Below are 19,457 nucleotides of genomic sequence, written 5' to 3'. Positions count from 1 at the left end.
GCCACTGATAATCAGAAATCTATCAATCTCAACTTTAAATATACTGAAAGACTAAGCTTCTGTGGTGGTTCATAACCCTCCAATTAAAATAATTTTCCCTCATCTCAGAGTTAAGTGACATATCCCTAATTTTTAAATTAAGCCTCCAGTTTAGATTTCCCATGTCGGGGAAACATCTTACTTGCATCAATCCTATCACTGCCTTTTAAATATTTTGTAAGTCTGAATGAGATCATCTCTCATTCTGTGATGTTTGAATATTCACGTTGCAAGTTTGAAGAAATGAGAACTACTTTAATTCTTGCATGCTGCTTGTAGGAAGAGGCTTTGGTCCAGATTGCAGTATTAGTCCCTACTGATTCTGTAAATTATTACATACTTTGAAAAATGTTGACCACCCTCTCCCCCGCCCCCCCTCCTGCAATGAACATTTGGTGAGCTACTAGTTTGCATTCCCAATATAAAATATGTACAACATATACAACAAAATATAAGTTAAAATCCTAAATCTTTTTCCATCTCAATTCTAAGCTTGAAATCCCAATTGCCTGCTTATCTCTTGTTATATTCTCTTCTATCATGTATTTCAGGAATGTTATTTACTAGGGTTATTTATCCAATTAGCTCTCTTTCTGCCAACTTTTTGTTGCCAGTCCTGACCATCGTGCAGCTATGTCTCAGCAATGATTACCATGTTACGTTCAGCAAGTTGAATTTGTACCTATGACTTATTCAGTTTAATTGTTATACTCTGTGTGTTTGTATTTTAAAAAAGGTCTTACAGGTGTAATTGACCCACATATCCTAATCTGCCTTTTGGTCAAATATTTCCAATTACATATCTTGGACTGGATATTTGCAGCAGGGATGGGAAAAGGAAATTGGGATGGGGAAACAGTAATGAGCCCCAGGTTTTTCGGTAACCAAACTGTGCCTTTTGAGTATTGGCTGCTTAAAATAGTGTAAGAGCTGACAGCCTCATCTTTACTGTTATTATCCCAGCTAAAGGTAATAACGGGCAAGTTACATCTCAGAATGTGGTATGTGTCACTTCTCAGATTTTTGACACTTAATACTTATCTAAAGAAATTTGAAGGTTTGCTGGAATATGATGAAACCACTGATTCCAGTACAGTCATTTTTTCTCTTGGCGGCATGGTGACTCAATGGTTAGCACTGCTGCCTCACAGCACCAGGGACCCTCAATCCAAAGATGAGCAGGTTAGATGAATTGCCCATAATGTTCAGGGATGTGTGGGTTAGGTGCATGAGTCAGGGAAAAATGTAGAGCAATGAGTCTGGGTGGGATACTCTTTGGAAGGTTGGTGTGGACTTGTTGGGCCGAAGGGTCTATTTCCACACAGTAGTGATTCTAATTCAACGTTCTACAAATGTCTGATTAAGTTCATTATAGTTCTAAATTTTAATTGATGAGCTTCTGGGACATGCTCATAAGCATAAAGTGTCACTCTTTTAACGCTATCATATCCTGCAGCTTGGTACACATATTCAAAGATGTACCTGATAAAACACTCTGTAACATTAAAGTCCAAACTTTGGCCACTTCATCTTCTGAGCCACCATTACAAACAAGGTCAGCCATCTTTCCACTCCATTCTCAATTGATTTAGCCACTAATCATAGATTTCTACCTAAATCAAAGATCTGATTAGAAACCGAATCGTCCTGTGAACTACCATCACTTTTTTTTTATTCTCCATTTTCCTTGGGCAAAGCTTCTGGTGTGAGTCTTTCTCTCTATGACGTTTAGACTTTTTTGATTCTAATCTTCCTGAATTGTTCAATCCCTCTCACTCCTTCAAGTAAGCCATCCTTGTGAAATTTGCTTTAATTTATTATCTGCTCGTTCTCACTTTATCCTTGGTTAACATTTCTATTAATCCACTGTTATATCTTCTACTCCCAGAAACATCTAAGGCCAATCCATTTTGAAATTCTCATCCACATAGCAAATTTCACCAAATAGACCTGTTTTCCAATATCTATAAATAGTCATTGCTTTCGGAGAGGTATATTTTTGCTCTGATTCCATCTGATTGTCATACCAAACAAGTCCGATTTGCGAGTGAAACTTGACTTGATGGATCATAAGTTTAACTTTTACAAATGGTTTCCATGGTGGTTAGTAACTGAAACATAATCACACAAAGCGGCAAAGGTTCATTAACAAACTAACAGGATTAGGGTACAGCAGGAAAAAGAAATAATCAAAGCTATCTATACAAAAAGATATACACTATAGAAAAAGATTAATATAAGTGTAAAACAAAGCTTCTACTTGTTTCCCTACATTATCCATTATATATACTCAAATGCCAGAGAAATATTACTCCTATTTTAACTCTTTAATTTCTTACAAATATGACTGTGTAGCTTTCCTGGGACTGTTGAGACAGTTGAATGACCTATGTTTAGTTCTCCCTTTTAGACTGCTGGGCTAAATCGTTTTTTAGTACTGACAACATGAACCTTTGATACAAATTCTCACAGCTTGAAGACTAATAGAGTCATAGAGATGTACAGCATGGAAACAGACCCTTCGGTCCAACCTGTCCATGCTGACCAGATATCCCAACCCAATCTAGCCCCACCTGCCAGCACCTGGCCCATATCCCTCCAAACCCTTCCTCTTCATATACCCATCCAAATGCCTCTTAAATGTTGCAATTGTACCAGCCTTCACCACTTCTTCTGGCAGCTCATTCCATACACACACCACTCTCTGCGTGAAAAAGTAGCCCCTTAGGTCTCTTTTATATCTTTCCCCTCTCACCCGAAACCTATGCCCTTTAGTTCTGGACTCCCAGACCCCAGGGAAAAGACTTTGCCTACTTACCCTATCCATGCCCCTCATTTTGTAAACCTCTATAAGGTCACCCCTCAGCCTCCAACGCTCCAGGGAAAACAGCCCCACCCTGTTCAGCCTCTCCCTATAGCTCAAATCCTCCAACCCTGGCAACATCCTTGTCAATCTTTTCTGAACCCTTTCAAGTTTCACAACATCTTTCCGATAGGAAGGAGACCAGGATTGCACACAATATGCCAACAGTGGCCTAACTAATGTCCTGTACAGCCGCAAAATGACCTCCCAACTCCTGTACTCAATACTCTGACCAATAAAGGAACGCATACCAAACGCCTTCTTCACTATCCTATCTACCCGCGACTCCACTTTCAAGGAGCTATGAACCTGCACTCCAAGGTCTCTTTGTTCAGCAACACTTCCTCTGACCTTACCATTAAGTGTATGAGTCCTGCTAAGATTTGCTTTTCCAAAATGCAGCACCTCACATTTATCTGAATTCATCTCCATCTGCCACTTCTCAGCCCATTGGCCCATCTGGTCCAGATCCTGCTGTAATCTGAGGTAATCCTCTTCGCTGTCCACTACACCTCCAATTTTGGTGTCATCTGCAAACTTACTAACTGTACCTACTTCACAAAATAAAACTCTTCTGCTGGGGAGAAAACTCTCTCCTGAACTGAAAATCTGTGTGTTCTGAACAGAAGCCAAAAACCAAGCTAAAATAGTCTGTTTTCTCTATTTGTCATAAACTCGGCAGGATAGGCATTGTATCAATTAACACAACAGGTAACCTGTTCGGCACTTGACTGAATCACATGCTTTCTTGGAAAGGATAGGTTTAGTTCACTGTTCCAAATTATTGTGTGACCTATTTTTTTAAAAAGAAGATCTTCGTAGAACTGAAACTAAAACCCATCTACCTTTAATTTGAAAATCCAAATTTCATAAACATGAAAAGTATGTTATTATTTATTATCTCATTATTTAGCCAATATTAGCAATCTAAATGTAACAAGAATATTGTACTTGTGGTGAAAATGTTAGAAGTTACTGTAGTTTATAGCCAAAATGAGTAGTACCAACAGTAATGGATGACACCCTTAACGTTTTATTATAGCCATATCTGAATCTATCTTACAGATATAAATATTTATAAATTTGCCTTTGTTATTTGATAACATGTACAGAACATTATTTGAAAAATCTACATCCTGCTCATTTCATGCTGGGAATTCTGGTTTTGTGCAGTATGGCAGAGGTGAAAAGAACAGACATCAAAAGGCTGGCAAGCCAGGTAAGCTTGGAAAACGTGACTCGTTGAATGAGGATGAAGAAGAGCTGAAAGTAAAAGCAATGAAGAAGGCCCTGCAGGAACAGGTATTGACATTAAAGAAAGTTACTTGTCTGACCATGTGGAATAATGTTATATTCATCAATTTGCTTTTTAAGTATATAAAGTTTGATATTGTTCAATGTGATCAACCAGAATTGCACTGGAACGGGTGTGGAGAAAGTAATTACTTTCTCATATAACAAAATACTATATTTTCCTGTTCAACTTGTGAACAGCTGAAGGGTGCTAAAATATTTAAATGTCCTGCTAAGGTGTAACACTCAAAAATGAAAATCTGTCCCCAACAAAATTGAAGATGTTGGCGGACTTTTAGCAGGTTACATGTCCAGTCAACAAAATATATATGAAAATGGTCTATTACTAGTACCCTTAGCATGATCGGACCACCATTTTACTTGCTATGCAGCCAAGAGTATAATTCAGTGCTGTCAGTCTATACAGTATCATGACAATACTTAAAATATATCACATAGTTATCAGATATAATAGAGTCCTTTGGTGGTATAGATCTTGAGCATTGTTGAGAAAAGGCACATTTTGTTGAAAAGCTTTCTGTCTTACACTCAATCGGGACATTTTGCAAGAATAACCAAATCATGAGGAAAACATGATTCGGAGATGCTGGTGTTGGACTGGGGTGTACAAAGTTTAAAAATCACACAACACCAGGTCATAGTCCAACAGGTTTAATTGGAAGCACACTAGCTTTCGGAGTGACACTCCTTCATCAGGTGATTGTCCTGATGCAGGAGCGTTGCTCTAAACGCTAGTGTGCTTCCAATTAAACCTGTTGGACTATAACCTCGTGTTGTGTGATTTTTAAATGAGGAAAACAATCATTTATACTGCTTGATAATAGAGTGCTGATTAATTGGCAAGTGAACTTTGCTTGGGAAGAGATATTGCCATGCAGAATGCACCCATTAATATGATTGACAGTTAACAACCAAGCTTTTCAATGGCTTAAAATTTACAATTCTGGAATGTAGGCATCACTGTTTGGGCCAGCCTTATTGCTCTTGAACAGAATGGCCGGCCAGGCCATTTCATGTAGTTAAGAGTCATTCACATTTTTTGGGTCTGGACATACTTGCAGGTCAGACCAGGGAAGGATGGCAGACTTCCTTCCCTAAAGGATATTCCTTGAACAAGCTGCATGTTTACAACAATCAACTGTACTTATGTGGCCGCTGTTAGGCTAGCTTTTACTTCCTGAGATTTATTTGAATATAAACTTCATCATCAGCCATGGTGAGATTCAAACTCAAGGACACAGAACATTAGGCTGTGACAAAATTATTAGACGAGTGACATTACCTCAAAACCACAGCCTCCAAAATCCCGAATATCAAAAATATCCTGATAAGTGCAGGACAAAAAGCTTCAACAAATGTCTCTTTTTCAGCTCTACAGATGCAAATATTAAAAATAGATTTGGAGGAAATATCTAACAAAGATGAATGTCAGTTTCATCTGACTTCAAACGAATATACAGGGAGAGGTATTGATTATATAGTAAAATATTATGAGTTGCATAGATAGAGTAGACGGGAAGGAATATTTCCCTTTACGGAAGAATTAATAACTGGGGTCATACATTTACGATAAGCACAGCAGTTTAGTGGTGATGTGAGGAAAAATGATTTCACCCAGAGGGTGATGGGAATCTGGAACCCACTGTTTGTAGGGATGGTAGAGGCAGAAACCTGCATAACATTTAATAAGTATTTAAATGTGCACTTGCGATGCCAAGGCAAAAAGCCTATGGGCAAAGTGCTGGAAAGTGGGATTAGAGTAGTTAGGTGGGTCATTTTGACTGGCACAGAAATGAGCAACCTTTTTCTGTACTATAGACCTCTATGGTCATGACACCAACCAATCCTTAAACATTTCAGGACTTTTTCAGATCTTATATGTTTTGAATAGTGAACTCTAGTAAATTTCTATTGCCCAACATAATTTCAGTTAAAAATGAGCAGAACCTTATCAACTTTATAATTATAAAAAAACTTCTGTTTAAATCTGTGTCCCTTTGGACTTAAACAGAGGTAAGGGTTGTACTGGGGAAATGGCCAGGGTGACAGAGTAATGGTTTTAATAGAGTCTTGGATATCCAAGGTGGAGGTGAGATGATAGCTGCAGAAAGGTTATGATGTATGGAAGGTTAATACTAATGTTGCAGAAAACTCTACTTCATAATTCATTTGCTTTCGAATGCAACCTTTCAGTTTTTGGAAGTAAACTTTAAACTCGAGATAAATTGAAGGATTTGATTGAGAAACTAACGTGTAACCCTGAGGTAAATGCAATTCAAACAAACTTGGAGTTAATTACAATGATACGCTAATCTATATTTATCTGCAAGCTCAGACTAAGAAGTGTGAAACGGAGCCATTTTTAGACGTCCCGGCAGAGGTGGAATGACTATCGCTATCTCTTTGGAAAACAAAAGCAAGCATTTCTAAGAATGAGCATCCTAAAACTCTGTTAAAGATTAGAAAAATGGTTTACAGAATTAAAGAACTGGCTTGAAAGTAGTGTAATTGTTTGTGTCTCTGAATCATCCAAAAACATACGACTTTGTCATATAGTTAGTAATTCAGGGCGAAGGTCTGGCTTACAGCATACGTCTGTTTAATTTATCAGTGTGTCTTTGCTGACAGAAGCAAACATTTCACATTGGAAACATCCGAAGACAGTTGAAGTTTTGGTCTAGATTTAGATTGCAGTTCACAAAATTGAGAGAGCCATTTGTTAGGTCTGTACTTCAGGCAGGGAATACTAAATTTAGTGATCACCGCACATTAGGAGGGCTGGTCGTTATTTCAGGTGGTTTTCATGAGGGAAAAGTAGTTGGACAATTTTTTGTAGTTGACAGGTAGTGGAAGAGTTCCACTGGATTCTCACAGAGCATTGTCACAGACAGTAATTGGCATAGTTACCCTGGAAAGTTGGAAGATAATTGAGTTTCTGCTGGCCACCCAAACAAGGAACTAAGATATCCACAGTCATGAAGTCGGTAAGGAAAGACAGAGGGTTGCATTACCAAAGAAGCTAATGGAAACATACCGATGGCATATTATCTCCGAGGATAGCTGGAACACTGAAGAGAATTAAAATGAGATCGTTAGAGTTGTTGCATACCTTGTGGTTGGATCCAGGAAAATGGATGAACCTTCAAGATTTTGTAAGATTAGGGAACCTTTAGAGTATAGTAAAATGTAGAACTAAGTTTATAGCATTGGTCTTTATCATTCATTTTGTTAAATTAATTATGTTTTATGTAATTTCTCTTTATGTATGTTAGTTTGCTTTTGTTTAAGAATATGAAATCTTGTGGCATAGTTTAGTCAGTTGGTTGCTAGATGTTTAGATTTTGTCTAAATACTAATGATGCCTGACAGGATCATAATACGAGAGTGTGTGGGATTATGCAAGTGACATGACAAGTAAATTTGGAGAGTGCCCTATCCAAGGATAGATGTGGTTAAAAAAGTGAGACTGAGAGTGTGAAGGGCCTGTGGGAGGCAGTGATACAAGGAAGGAATGAGAAATGGCTCGATAACAATTGATTCAATGAGAGCAACAAGACTGCATGAGAGATATCAGTGGATAGGGCTTGAGGACTTTGTATGGAGGTGAGATTAAGGAAGGCTAGCAAGGCATTTGAACTCAGAGAAGAGAACTCATGATGAATTGAAATGGAGGTTGAAATCACCCTGGATGAAAAGGTGCTGAGAGGAAAGCAATGAAGATGTCTTGGTGAGAATATTTTCATGGTACTTGAGTAAACTGAACAAAAATTTTTAAAGAGGAACAGTTGCCCATTTTGAATCAAGCACCAACAATTCACTATGGAATATTCTTTAAAATAAAAGGTTGCAAAATGTGTACATTCATTTTCTTGAACTTGCCTCCAGCTGTTCAAATCCTTGAAAGTTTGTGAATGTTAACTATATGTTCATTTGAGGAGAAAGTGAGGACTGCAGATGCTGGAGATCAGAGCTGAAAATCCTCCTGAAGAAGGGCTCATGCCCGAAACATCGATTCTCCTGCTCCTTGGATGCTGCCTGACCTGCTGCACTTTTCCAGCAACACATTTTCAGCTCTATATGTTCATTTGCTATGATTCCAGGAATTATGAACCATTTTGGTGTGGAATTATCCTTTTTTTGCTATATTTATCACATTATTAAACACAGTTTTTTTTTAATTTCAAACTCGTAGCTACAGATTAACTGCCAAAAATGTGCAGAATTCATGTGCTAAAGTCTAATTGTAAATGATGTGATCATTGCTTGTTATTTTAGCGCCATCTGGAGGTTTACAAGAATGTGTACAAGTTGTGTAACGTCATGCGTTTACAATACATGGACCTACTAAACAAGAAGGTTCAACAGCAACGCCATGTAATTAAACAGCGAGACCTTCTGTTCCAGCGTAATACAGACGAGCAGGAGAAGAGGCAGGTATGCATGAGTGAAGTATAAGCATTAGCTGAGAATTTCTCCACTTATTAGAATAACCTGTAGTCTTTGAGAAACTCATTTGAGTGTGTTGTAGGATTCTCATTAAGATTTAAGGAAACAACTAATGTCCGTACTTGGGTTGGAATGTCCGTGCTTGGGATGGGAAACATGACTCAGCATTTGTGACTTCTGTAAAATAGCATAAATGCAGTTGGTGCTAAAATTCTGTTACGAAAGAATCAAATCCCATGATCTACGATTTGGATTGGGATGGGGATTGATATTGGATTGGTTATGAATGATTAGATTCCCTTCAGATTAGATTCCCTACAGTGTGGAAACAGGCCTTTCAGCCCAACCAGTCCACACTGATCCTCCGAAGAGCAACCCATCCAGACCCATTTCCCCTTGACTAATGCACCTAACACTATGGGCAATTTAGCATGGCCAATTCACCTGATCTGCACATCTTTGGACTGTGGGAGGAAACCGGAGCACCCGGAGGAAACCCATGCAGACACGGAGCGAATGTGCAAACTCCACACAGTCACCCGAGTGTGGGATCAAACCTGGCACCCTGGTGCTGTGAGGCTGCAGTGCTAACCACTGAGCCACCGTGCTCCATGGATGTGTGATTTGGGCGTGGTTAGGTAAATAAATAATACAGGTGAACAATACACTGGGTTCTGTACAGCACATAAGACATGGTGGTGGAAGCAGCAAAAGATTACCTGCATTTGACAGAGCTGTCACTAGCAGTTTCTAAAAGAAATTCCAAACCAAAGTTGATTGATTTTTGAAGGTAACCCAGATATAGCATTGTAAAAACAATGACTGCAGATGCTGAAAACCAAATACTGGATTAGTGGTGCTGGAAGAGCACAGCAGTTCAGGCAGCATCCAACGAGCAGCGAAATCGATGTTTCGGGCAAAAGCCCTTCATCAGGAATAAAAAAGCTGATGAAGGGCTTTTGCCCGAAACGTTGATTTCGCTGCTCGTTGGATGCTGCCTGAACTGCTGTGCTCTTCCAGCACCACTAATCCAGATATAGCATTGCCTAACAGAGCTAAAATGCCTAAGATAATTGAGGTACTAGCACAGTACCTGGATTTAGAGGAAATTCAAAGAAGGACCAAGTACTTCAGGTGGTGAAATGTCAGAAATGGTTGATATTCAGATACAGTTGAAGAGACTGGAGCATGAGCAGAGAGTGAAGAAACCAGAAATGACAGAAAAAGTTTAAAGGGAGACAGGCATTAAGAAAACAGGAAATGGAAAAAGGAAAATTAGAAGTTAAAAGGGGGAAAAAGGAGAAAATATGAAATTAAAATGGCATAGTTGTAACAGGAGACATTAGGTGCTGATGTAGGCTCTGTTGGGGAGAATCTGAGTCATGATTTGATATCCAGATAGAAAATGTTTAAGATTGCACAGGCCCTACCAAAATTTGAGGAAGTGGATTAGAGACATTTTTCATGTCATTTGAGAAAATGAGTCAAAACGTTTGGTGCTAGAAAAGCACAGCCAGTCAGGCAGCATCTGAGAAACAGTAGAATCGACATTTCAGGTAAGGTCCCAGGGAGTGTTGCTGAACAAAGAGACCTTGGAGTGCAGGTTCATAGCTCCTTGAGAGTCGCAGGTAGATAGGATAGTGAAGATATATTGGGATGCTTTCCTTTTTGGGTCAGAGTATTGAGTACAGGAGTTGGGAAATTATTTTGCGGCTGTACAGGACATTGGTTAGGCCACTTTTGGAATATTGCATGCAGTTCTGGTCTCCTTCCTATTGGAAGGATGTTGTGAAACTTGAAACGATTCAGAAAAGATTTACAAAGACGTTGCCAGGGTTTAAGGATTTGAGCTATAGGGAGAGGTTGAATAGGCTGGGGCTGTTTTCCCTGGAACATCGGAGGCTGAGGGGTGACCTAATAGAGGTTTACAAAATTATGAAGTGCATGGATAGGCACAGGTTCCAGAATTTAAGGAAGCTACCTGGGCAAACCTATATTGAATTGAAAGAGTTAAGCATACTAGTTTTTGTAGGTGAATAAGACCATTAGAAGGTGAAACCATGTATGAAGCTCTTAGTGATGTTATTCTCATATTGGAATTTAAAAACTCATTAGTTTCCTTCATAACTTGTGTTGAAGATCAAAGGTTTGCAAATGTTAGAAAGGGAGCAAAAATAGCTGACCATTTTCAGTTAACTAAATCTTTGGTCCATCATTTTCATAACTTGGAAAGGGCTAGAAAATGGAAGACAAGTAGCCAAGGTAACGAATGGATAGCTGGAAATATCCCAAGATCTGATTGGAAAGGAAGGAGGTGAAAATCGAAAACCAAGATGTTTCCATTGTAGCAATGCAGGACACACATGTTGAGAAACCCCTCAGACTTGCTGAAGTTTATAAGAATGAGTCTGAAAGGAAAACTGAGAAGCAGAAGGTCGTGGATCAGATTCTAGCTTTAACTACAGGTAAGACACAGGAGATAGACACCACTGAGAATGTAGAAGAAGCACATTAGGAGACGAGAGCCATGAAGTTTTTTTTAATCTAAAGGGAAAATAACTTCTTTTTTTTCTTCAAAGGGGTAATCCAAACCTATAATTATTCTAAGGATTTTGGTTACTCAGACTCTTATTAAAGAAAGATTTTAGATTACCCTGCAGAGAGTGAACCAAATGACCAACTGTTGGTGAATGGGCTAGGTGAGAATATATTCTGATTTAGTGTGCTGGAAAAGCACAGCAGTTCAGGCAGCATCCAAGGAGCAGCGAAATCGACGTTTCGGGCAAAAGCCCTTCATCAGGAATAAAGGCAGTGAGCCTGAAGCATGGAGAGATAAGCTAGAGGAGGGTGGGGGTGGGGAGAAAGTAGCATAGAGTACAATGGGTGAGTGGGGGAGGGGATGAAGGTGACAGGTCAGGGAGGAGAGGGTGGAGTGGATAGGTGGAAAAGGATATAGGCAGGTAGGACAAGTCCGGACAAGTCATGGGGACAGTGCTGAACTGGAAGTTTGGTACTAGGGTGAGGTGGGGGAAGGGGAAATGAGGAAGCTGTTGAAGTCCACATTGATGCCCTGGGGTTGAAGTGTTCCGAGGCGGAAGATGAGGCGTTCTTCCTCCAGGCGTCTGGTGGTGAAGGAGGCCCAGGACCTCCATGTCCTCGGCAGAGTGGGAGGGGAAGTTGAAATGTTGGGCCACGGGACGGTGTGGTTGATTGGTGCAGGTGTCCCGGAGATGTTCCCTAAAGCGCTCTGCTAGGAGGCGCCCAGTCTCCCCAATGTAGAGGAGACCGCATCGGGAGCAACGGATACAATAAATGATATTAAAAGATGCGCAAGTAAAACTTTGATGGATGTGGAAGGCTCCTTTAGGGCCTTGGACAGAGGTGAGGGAGGAGGTGTGGGCACAGGTTTTACAGTTCCGGCGGTGGCAGGGGAAAGTGCCAGGATTGGAGGGTGGGTTGTAGGGGGGCGTGGACCTGACCATGTAGCCACGGAGGGAACAGTCCTTGCAGAAGGCGGAAAGGTGTGGGAAGGGAAATATATCCCTGGTGATGGGGTCTTTTTGGAGATGTCGGTGGATGATTTGGTTTATGCGAAGGTTGGTAGGGTGGAAGGTGAGCACCAGGGGCATTCTGTCCTTGTTACAGTTGGAGGGGTGGGGTCTGAGGGCGGAGATGCAGGATGTGGACGAGATGCGTTGGAGGGCATCTTTAACCACGTGGGAAGGGAAATTGCGGTCTCTAAACAAGGAGGCCATCTGGTGTGTTCTATGGTGGAACTGGTCCTCCTGCGAGCAGATACGGCGGAGGCGGAGGAATTGGGAATACGGGATAGCATTTTTGCAGGAGGTAGGGTGTGAAGAGGTGTAATCCAGATAGCTTTGGGAGTTGGTGGGTTTGTAAAAAATGTCAGTGTCAAATCGATCGTCATTAATGGCGATGGAGAGGTCCAGGAAGGGGAGGGAGGTGTCAGAGATGGTCCAGGTAAATTTAAGGTCAGGGTGGAATGTGTTGGTGAAGTTGATGAATTGCTCAACCTCCTCGCGGGAGCACGAGGTGGCGCCAATGCAGTCATCAATGTAGCGGAGGAAGAGGTGGGGAGTGGTGCCGCTGTAATTACGGAAGATCAACTGCACTACGTAGCCAACAAGGAGACAGGCATAGCTGGGGCCCATACGTGTGCCTATGGCTACCCCTTTGGTCTGGAGGAAGTGGGAGGATTCAAAGGAGAAATTGTTAAGGGTGAGGACCAGTTCAGCCAAACGAATTAGAGTGTCAGTGGAAGGGTACTGTTGGGGATGTCTGGAGAGGGAAAAATGGAGGGCTTGGAGGCCCTGGTCATGGCGGATGGAGGTGTAGAGGGATTGGATATCCATGGTGAAGATGAGGCGTTGGGGGCCGGGGAAACAGAAGTCTTGGAGGAGGTGGAGGGCGTGGGTGGTGTCTCGAACGTATGTGGGGAGTTCCTGGACTGGGGGGGATAGGACAGTGTCGAGGTAGATAGAAATGAGTTCAGTGGGGCAGGAGCATGCTGAGACAATGGGTCGGCTAAGGTGGTCAGGCTTGTGGATCTTGGGAAGGAGGTAGAACCGGGTGTTGCGGGGTTCCCGGACTATGAGGTTGGAAGCTGTGGGTGGGAGATCTCCTGAGGTGATAAGGTTCTGTATGGTTTGGGAGATGATGGTTTGGTGATGGGGTCGAGGGGGCAGTAGGAAGAGGTGTCCTCGAGTTGACGTTTGGCTTCAGCGGTGTAGAGGTCACTGCACCTCCTTTATCCACTGGCTTGATGGTGAGGTTGGGATTGGAGCAGAGGGATTGGAGGGCTGCGCGTTGTGAGGGTGAGAGGTTGGAGTGGGGGAGGGGGGTAGACAGGTTGAGGCGGTTAATGTCCCGGCGGCAGTTGGAAATGAAGAGGTCGAGGGCAGGTAATAGGCCAGGACGGTGTGTCCAGGTGGATGCAGTGTGTTGGAGGTGGGCGAAGGGGTCCTCAGAAGATGGGCGGGAGTCCTGATTGTGCAAGTAAGTTGCCCGGTTCTACCTCCTTCCCAAGATCCACAAGCCTGACCACCCTGGCCGACCCATTGTCTCAGCATGCTCCTGTCCCACTGAACTCATCTCTACCTACCTCGACACTGTCCTATCCCCCCTAGTCCAGGAACTCTCCACATACGTTCGAGACACCACCCACGCCCTCCACCTCCTCCAAGACTTCCGTTTCCCCGGCCCCCAATGCCTCATCTTCACCATGGATATCCAATCTCTCTACACCTCCATCTGCCATGACCAGGGACTCCAAGCCCTCCGTTTTTTTCCTCTTCAGACATCCCCAACAGTACCCTTCCACCGACACTCTCATTCGTTTGACCAAACTGGTCCTCACCCTTAACAATTTCTCCTTTGAATCCTCCCACTTCCTCCAGACCAAAGGGGTAGCCAAGGCACACGTATGGGCCTCACCTATGTCTGTCTCTTTGTTGGCTACATAGAGCAGTTGATCTTCCGTAATTACACCGGCACCACTCCCCACCTCTTCCTCCGCTACATTGATGACTGCATTGGTGGCACCTCGTGCTCCCGCGAGGAGGTTGAGCAATTAATCAACTTCACCAACACATTCCACCCTGACCTTAAATTTACCTGACACCTCCCTCCCCTTCCTGGACCTCTCCATCTCCATTAATGACGACCGATTTGACACTGACATTTTTTACAAACCCACCAACTCCCACAGCTACCTGGATTACACCTCTTCACACCCTACCTCCTGCAAAAATGCCATCCCATATTCCCAATTCCTCCGTCTCCGCCGTATCTGCTCCCAGGAGGACCAGTTCCACCACAGAACACACCAGATGGCCTCCTTGTTTAGAGACCGCAATTTCCCTTCCCACGTGGTTAAAGATGCCCTCCAACGCATCTCGTCCACATCCCGCACTTCCGCCCTCAGACCCCACCCCTCCAGCCGTAACAAGGACAGAACGTCCGTGGTGCTCACCTTCCACCCTACCAACCTTCGCATAAACCAAGTCATCCACTGACATTTCCACCATCTCCAAAAAGACCCCACCACCAGGGATATATTTCCCACCCCACCCCTTTCCGCCTTCCACAAAGACTGTTTCCTCCGTGACCAGCTGGTCAGGTCCATGCCCCCCTACAACCCTCCCATTCTGGTACCTTCCCCTGCCACCACAGGAACTGTAAAACCTGCGCCCACACCTCCTCCCTCACCTCTATCCAAGGCCCTAAAGGAGCCTTCCACATCCATCAAAGTTTTACTTGCACATCCATTAATATCATTTATTGTATCCGTTGCTCCCGATGCAGTCTCCTCTACATTGGGGAGACTGGGCGCCTCCTAGCAGAGCGCTTTAGGGAACATCCCCGGCACACCCGCACCAATCAACCACACCGCCCCGTGGCCTAACATTTCAACTCCCCCTCCCACTCTGCCGAGGACATGGAGGTCCTGGGCCTCCTTCACCGCCGCTCCCTCACCACCAGAAGTCTGGAGGAAGAACGCCTCATCTTCCGCCTCGGAACACTTCAACCCCAGGGCATCAATGTGGACTTCAACAGTTTCCTCATTTCCCCTTCCTCCACCTCACCCTAGTTCCAAACTTCCAGCTCAGCACCGTCCCCATGACTTGTCCGGACTTGTCCTACCTGCCTATCTCCTTTTCCACCTATCCACTCCACCCTCTCCTCACTGACCTATCACCTTCATCCCCTCCCCACTCATCCATTGTACTCTATGCTACTTTCTCCCCACCCCCATCATCCTCTAGCTTATCTCTCCGTGCTTCAGGCTCACTGCCTTTATTCCTGATGAAGAGCTTTTGCCCGAAACGTCAATTTCACTGCTCCTTGAATGCTGCCTGAACTGCTGTGCTCTTCCAGCACCACTAATCCAGAATCTGGTTTCCAGCATCTGCAGTCATTGTTTTTACCTCGGTGAGAATGTATTCTCATTCCATTGTACAAGGTCCAATTGGAATGTGAGATGTTGTCTGAGGTGGTCAGTAGTGAGAGTAGTTCAGAAGTTATCTGTAGATGGAGTTGATTTACTTCTGAAGAATGATTTGGCAGGACTGATAGTCTACAGAAAATGGCAGACCCTTAGGAGCATTGATGTGCACACAGACCTTGGGCTCCAAGCCCATGATCCCCTGAAAGTAGCAACACATGTGAATATGGTGGTAAAGAAGACATATGCATGCTTGCCTGCATTAGTCGGGGCATTGAATATAAAAGCTGGCAATGCTGCAGCTGTATAATACTTTTTGTCACCCACATTTGGAGTATTCTGTGCAGTTCTGTTTGCCACATAAGTATATGGAGGCTTTGGAGAAGGTGCAAAAGAGATTTACCAGATGTTGCTGGATTGGAGTGTATTAGCTATAAGGGAAGTTTGGACAAACTTAGATTGTTTTCACAAGAGCATGAGGGGCTGAAGGACTATCTGGTAGAAGTATATAAAATTGAGAGGCATAGAAAGGTGGATAGTTGGAGTCTTTTTCCCAGGATGTAAATGTCAAATATTAGATGGCACAGATTAACATATGAGAGAGGACAAGTTTAAATGAGATGTGTGAGGATTTTATTTTTATACAGAGGGTGGTAGGTGCCTTGAATGTGCTGCCCCAGGATGTGGTGGAAGCAGCAATGTTAGCAATATTTAAGAGGCATTTAGACAGACACGTGACCGGGCAGGGAATAGAGGGATATGGGCCATATGCAGTCAAATGGGATTAGTTTTTAATGGTTGGCATCATAGTTAGCACAGACATGGTGGGCTGAACTCTGTTCCTGTGCTGTTCCTATGTCTTTAGCTTTGGTTATAATTACGGAAAATCCATTTGAAGAACAGGAACAGGTTCTGGGTGTTTTTATTCCGTCAGGTGTGGTGTCCAGAACAATGGCTAAACAAAGTCCATCATCAGAGGTTACAGTAATACCACAATAGATATTCAGTTAGCTGAAACTCTATTTCAGAATGAACATGGTTCAAAAGAGGTGTTTGACATGTCTTCATTAATTGACATTGAAAATGAGGCAATTGGAGTTTGAATGTTTTCATGTGAGAACAGAATTTTAATGGGAAAGTGGAGATATTGTATTCAACTTAGATGATGAAGAATTGACAGTCGTTCATCAAATAATGATGTTGCCCAGATATCATAGAGAGAAGTTTCAAGTAGCAATTGAGTTTCCTATGATAGGGCATAAAGGAATACAAAAGGTACAGGCATCAATGAATAGGTATTTTACATGGCTGGAACTTCATTAAGATGTAGTGCAGTTCTGTTAAACATATTATAAAGTCAAGTAGTAGAAAAATCTCAAAATCAGGTCAGTACCTTTGAAACCAATAGCAATTTCTGAAGAGCCATTTAGTGGAGTGGCTTCAGGATATCAAGATATTCTTACAATTTTGAATGTGACAAGTCAATACCCAGAGGTTATTCCTTTAAAGATCTTTACTGTTAGGGTAGTAGTAGAAATGTTAACACAGTTTTTACTTTACTCATTATGAGCTACTGATTGAGATACAGTCTGGTCCATGGTTTAACTTGATATCTAAAGTTTTCCAAGAAAACGTGCAGTTTGGGAGTAAATCAGTTAAAGTCAACTGTGTGTCATCCATTGGAGAGGTACCATCAGACTCTCAAAATCATGATTAAGATATACTGTCCAGAAATACCCACAAGATTGGAACAAATGACTAGATTTTTATTATTTGGTACCAGTCATTCTCCAAATGAATTATCGAATTTAGCCCATTTGAATTGGTTTATGGTCATGAGATTAGAAGTCTGTTCAAATAGATTAGGGGAAGTTTTGAGTAAAAAATAGAGTCCTCAATGGTAGGTTATCTGTCCATCTTTCTAAAAACGATTCTCAAGAACATGTAGCATAGGAATATCTAAAAGTCTCAGGGGTGAAAATCAAAGGATGGGCAGATAAGCATTCAATAGACTGTTTCAAGTGGGAGAGGAAGCATTTTTATTGTTGGCATTAAAAGGTAAACCTTTGAAATTGAAATTACTTGATCCATAATAAAGTAGCTAGAAGGGTTGGTAACATTTAAAGAAGAATCAGTTACATGCTGAGACGGTATTTTTGTTGGGAAGATGAGGAAAAACAAGTGTATCTACCGGCATGAGTGAGGTAGAAGGAGAGTTCTCAAAGTGAGCCCCCTACAATTTGATTGGCCTAACATGGAAATATTGGAGCAGTTCGACACTCTGTTCTCATATTTAGAGAAAGGACAGCAGGAGGATCTTGGAAGACTACTGGAAGACTATTCCTGTCTACAGGAATAGTGCCAGAAGACTTGAAGATAGCAAGTGTTGTGCCCTTGTTCAAGAAGGGGTCTAGAGACAACCCTGGAAATTATAAACCTGTGAGCCTTACTTCAGTTGTGGGTAAAGTGTTGGAAAGGATTAATAGAGATAGGATTTATAATAATCTAGAAAGGAATAAGTTGATTAGGGATATTCAACACAGTTTTGTGAAGAGTAGGTTGTGCTTCACAAACCTTATTGAATTCTTTGAGAAGGTAACTAAACAGGTGGATGAGGGTAAAGCGGTTGTTGTGGTGTATATGGATTTCAGTAGGGCATTTGATGAAGCTCGCCACGATGGGCTATTGCACAAAATATGGAGAGATGGCATTGAGGGTGGTTTAGCAGTTTGGATCAGAAATTGGCTAGCTGAAAGTGGTTGTTGGGAAATATTCATCCTGAAGTTCAGTTACTAGTGGTGTACCGGAAGGATCTGTTTTGGGTCCACTGTTGTTTGTCATTTTTATAAATGACCTGCATGAGGGTATAGAAGGATGGGTTAGTAAGTTTACGGATGACAGTAAGGTCAGTAGAGTTGTGGATAGTGACGAAGGATGTTTGTAGATTACAGAGAGACATAGATAAGCTGCAGAGCTAGGCTGGGAGGTGGCAAATGGAGTTTAATGCAGAAAAGTGTAAGGCGAGTCACCTTTTGGAAGGAGCAACAGGAATGCAGAGTACTGAGCTAATGGTAAGATGCTTAGTAGTGTAGATGAGCAGAGAGATCTCTGTATCCATGTAAAAGATCCCTGAAAGTTGCCACCCAGATTGATAGGATTGTTAAGAAGGCATACGGTATGTTAGCTTTTATTGGTAGGGGGACTGAGTTTCAGAACCATGAGGTCATGCTGCAGCTGTACAAAACTCTGATGCGGCCACACTCGGAGTATTGCGTACAGTTCTGGTCCTTGCATTACAGGAAGGATGTGGAAGCTTTGAAAATGGTTCAGAGGAGATTTACTAGGATGTTGCCTGGTATGGAGGGAAGGTCTTATGAGGAAAGGCTGAGGGACTTGAGGCTGTTTTCATTACAGAGAAGAAGGTTGAGAGGTGACTTAATTGAGGCATATGTGATAATCAGAGGGTTAGATAGGTTGGACAGTGAGAGCAGTTTTCCTCAGGTGGCAATGGCTAGCATGAGTGAACATAGCTTTAAATTGAGGATTGATAGATATAGGACAGATGTCAGATAAAGGTTCTTTACTCAATGAATGGTAAGAGCATGGAACACACTGCCTGTGACAGTAGTAGACTTGCCAACTTTGGGCATTTATTGGATAGGCATATGGATGAGAATGGAATAGTGTAGGTTAGACGGGTTTCAGATTGATTCCATAGTTTGGCGCAACATCGAGGGCCAAAGGGCCTGTACTGCTCTGTAATGTTCTATTACTAAGCGGGGTATAAGATAATCTGTAGAGGTACACCTGTGTATATTACATTAGCTAGAT

General features: G+C 42.3%; 1 protein-coding gene across 4 annotated transcripts in view; it reads left to right on the top strand.

Moving 5' to 3' along the window:
- The window catches only part of LOC140483090 (uncharacterized), a 163,042-nt gene that overhangs the window by 21,901 nt on the left and 121,684 nt on the right, over positions 1–19,457 (top strand). For all 4 annotated transcript variants that reach the window (XM_072581029.1, XM_072581027.1, XM_072581025.1 and 1 more), the window contains 2 exons: positions 4,076–4,204; positions 8,492–8,650. In XM_072581029.1, the coding sequence (XP_072437130.1) occupies positions 4,076–4,204; positions 8,492–8,650 (288 nt within the window). The remainder of the gene's footprint in view (positions 1–4,075; positions 4,205–8,491; positions 8,651–19,457) is intronic.

This window comes from Chiloscyllium punctatum, chromosome 11 (assembly GCF_047496795.1).
Source record: "Chiloscyllium punctatum isolate Juve2018m chromosome 11, sChiPun1.3, whole genome shotgun sequence".
Lineage (NCBI taxonomy): Eukaryota > Metazoa > Chordata > Chondrichthyes > Orectolobiformes > Hemiscylliidae > Chiloscyllium > Chiloscyllium punctatum.
This window is presented reverse-complemented; position numbering and strand designations above follow the sequence as displayed.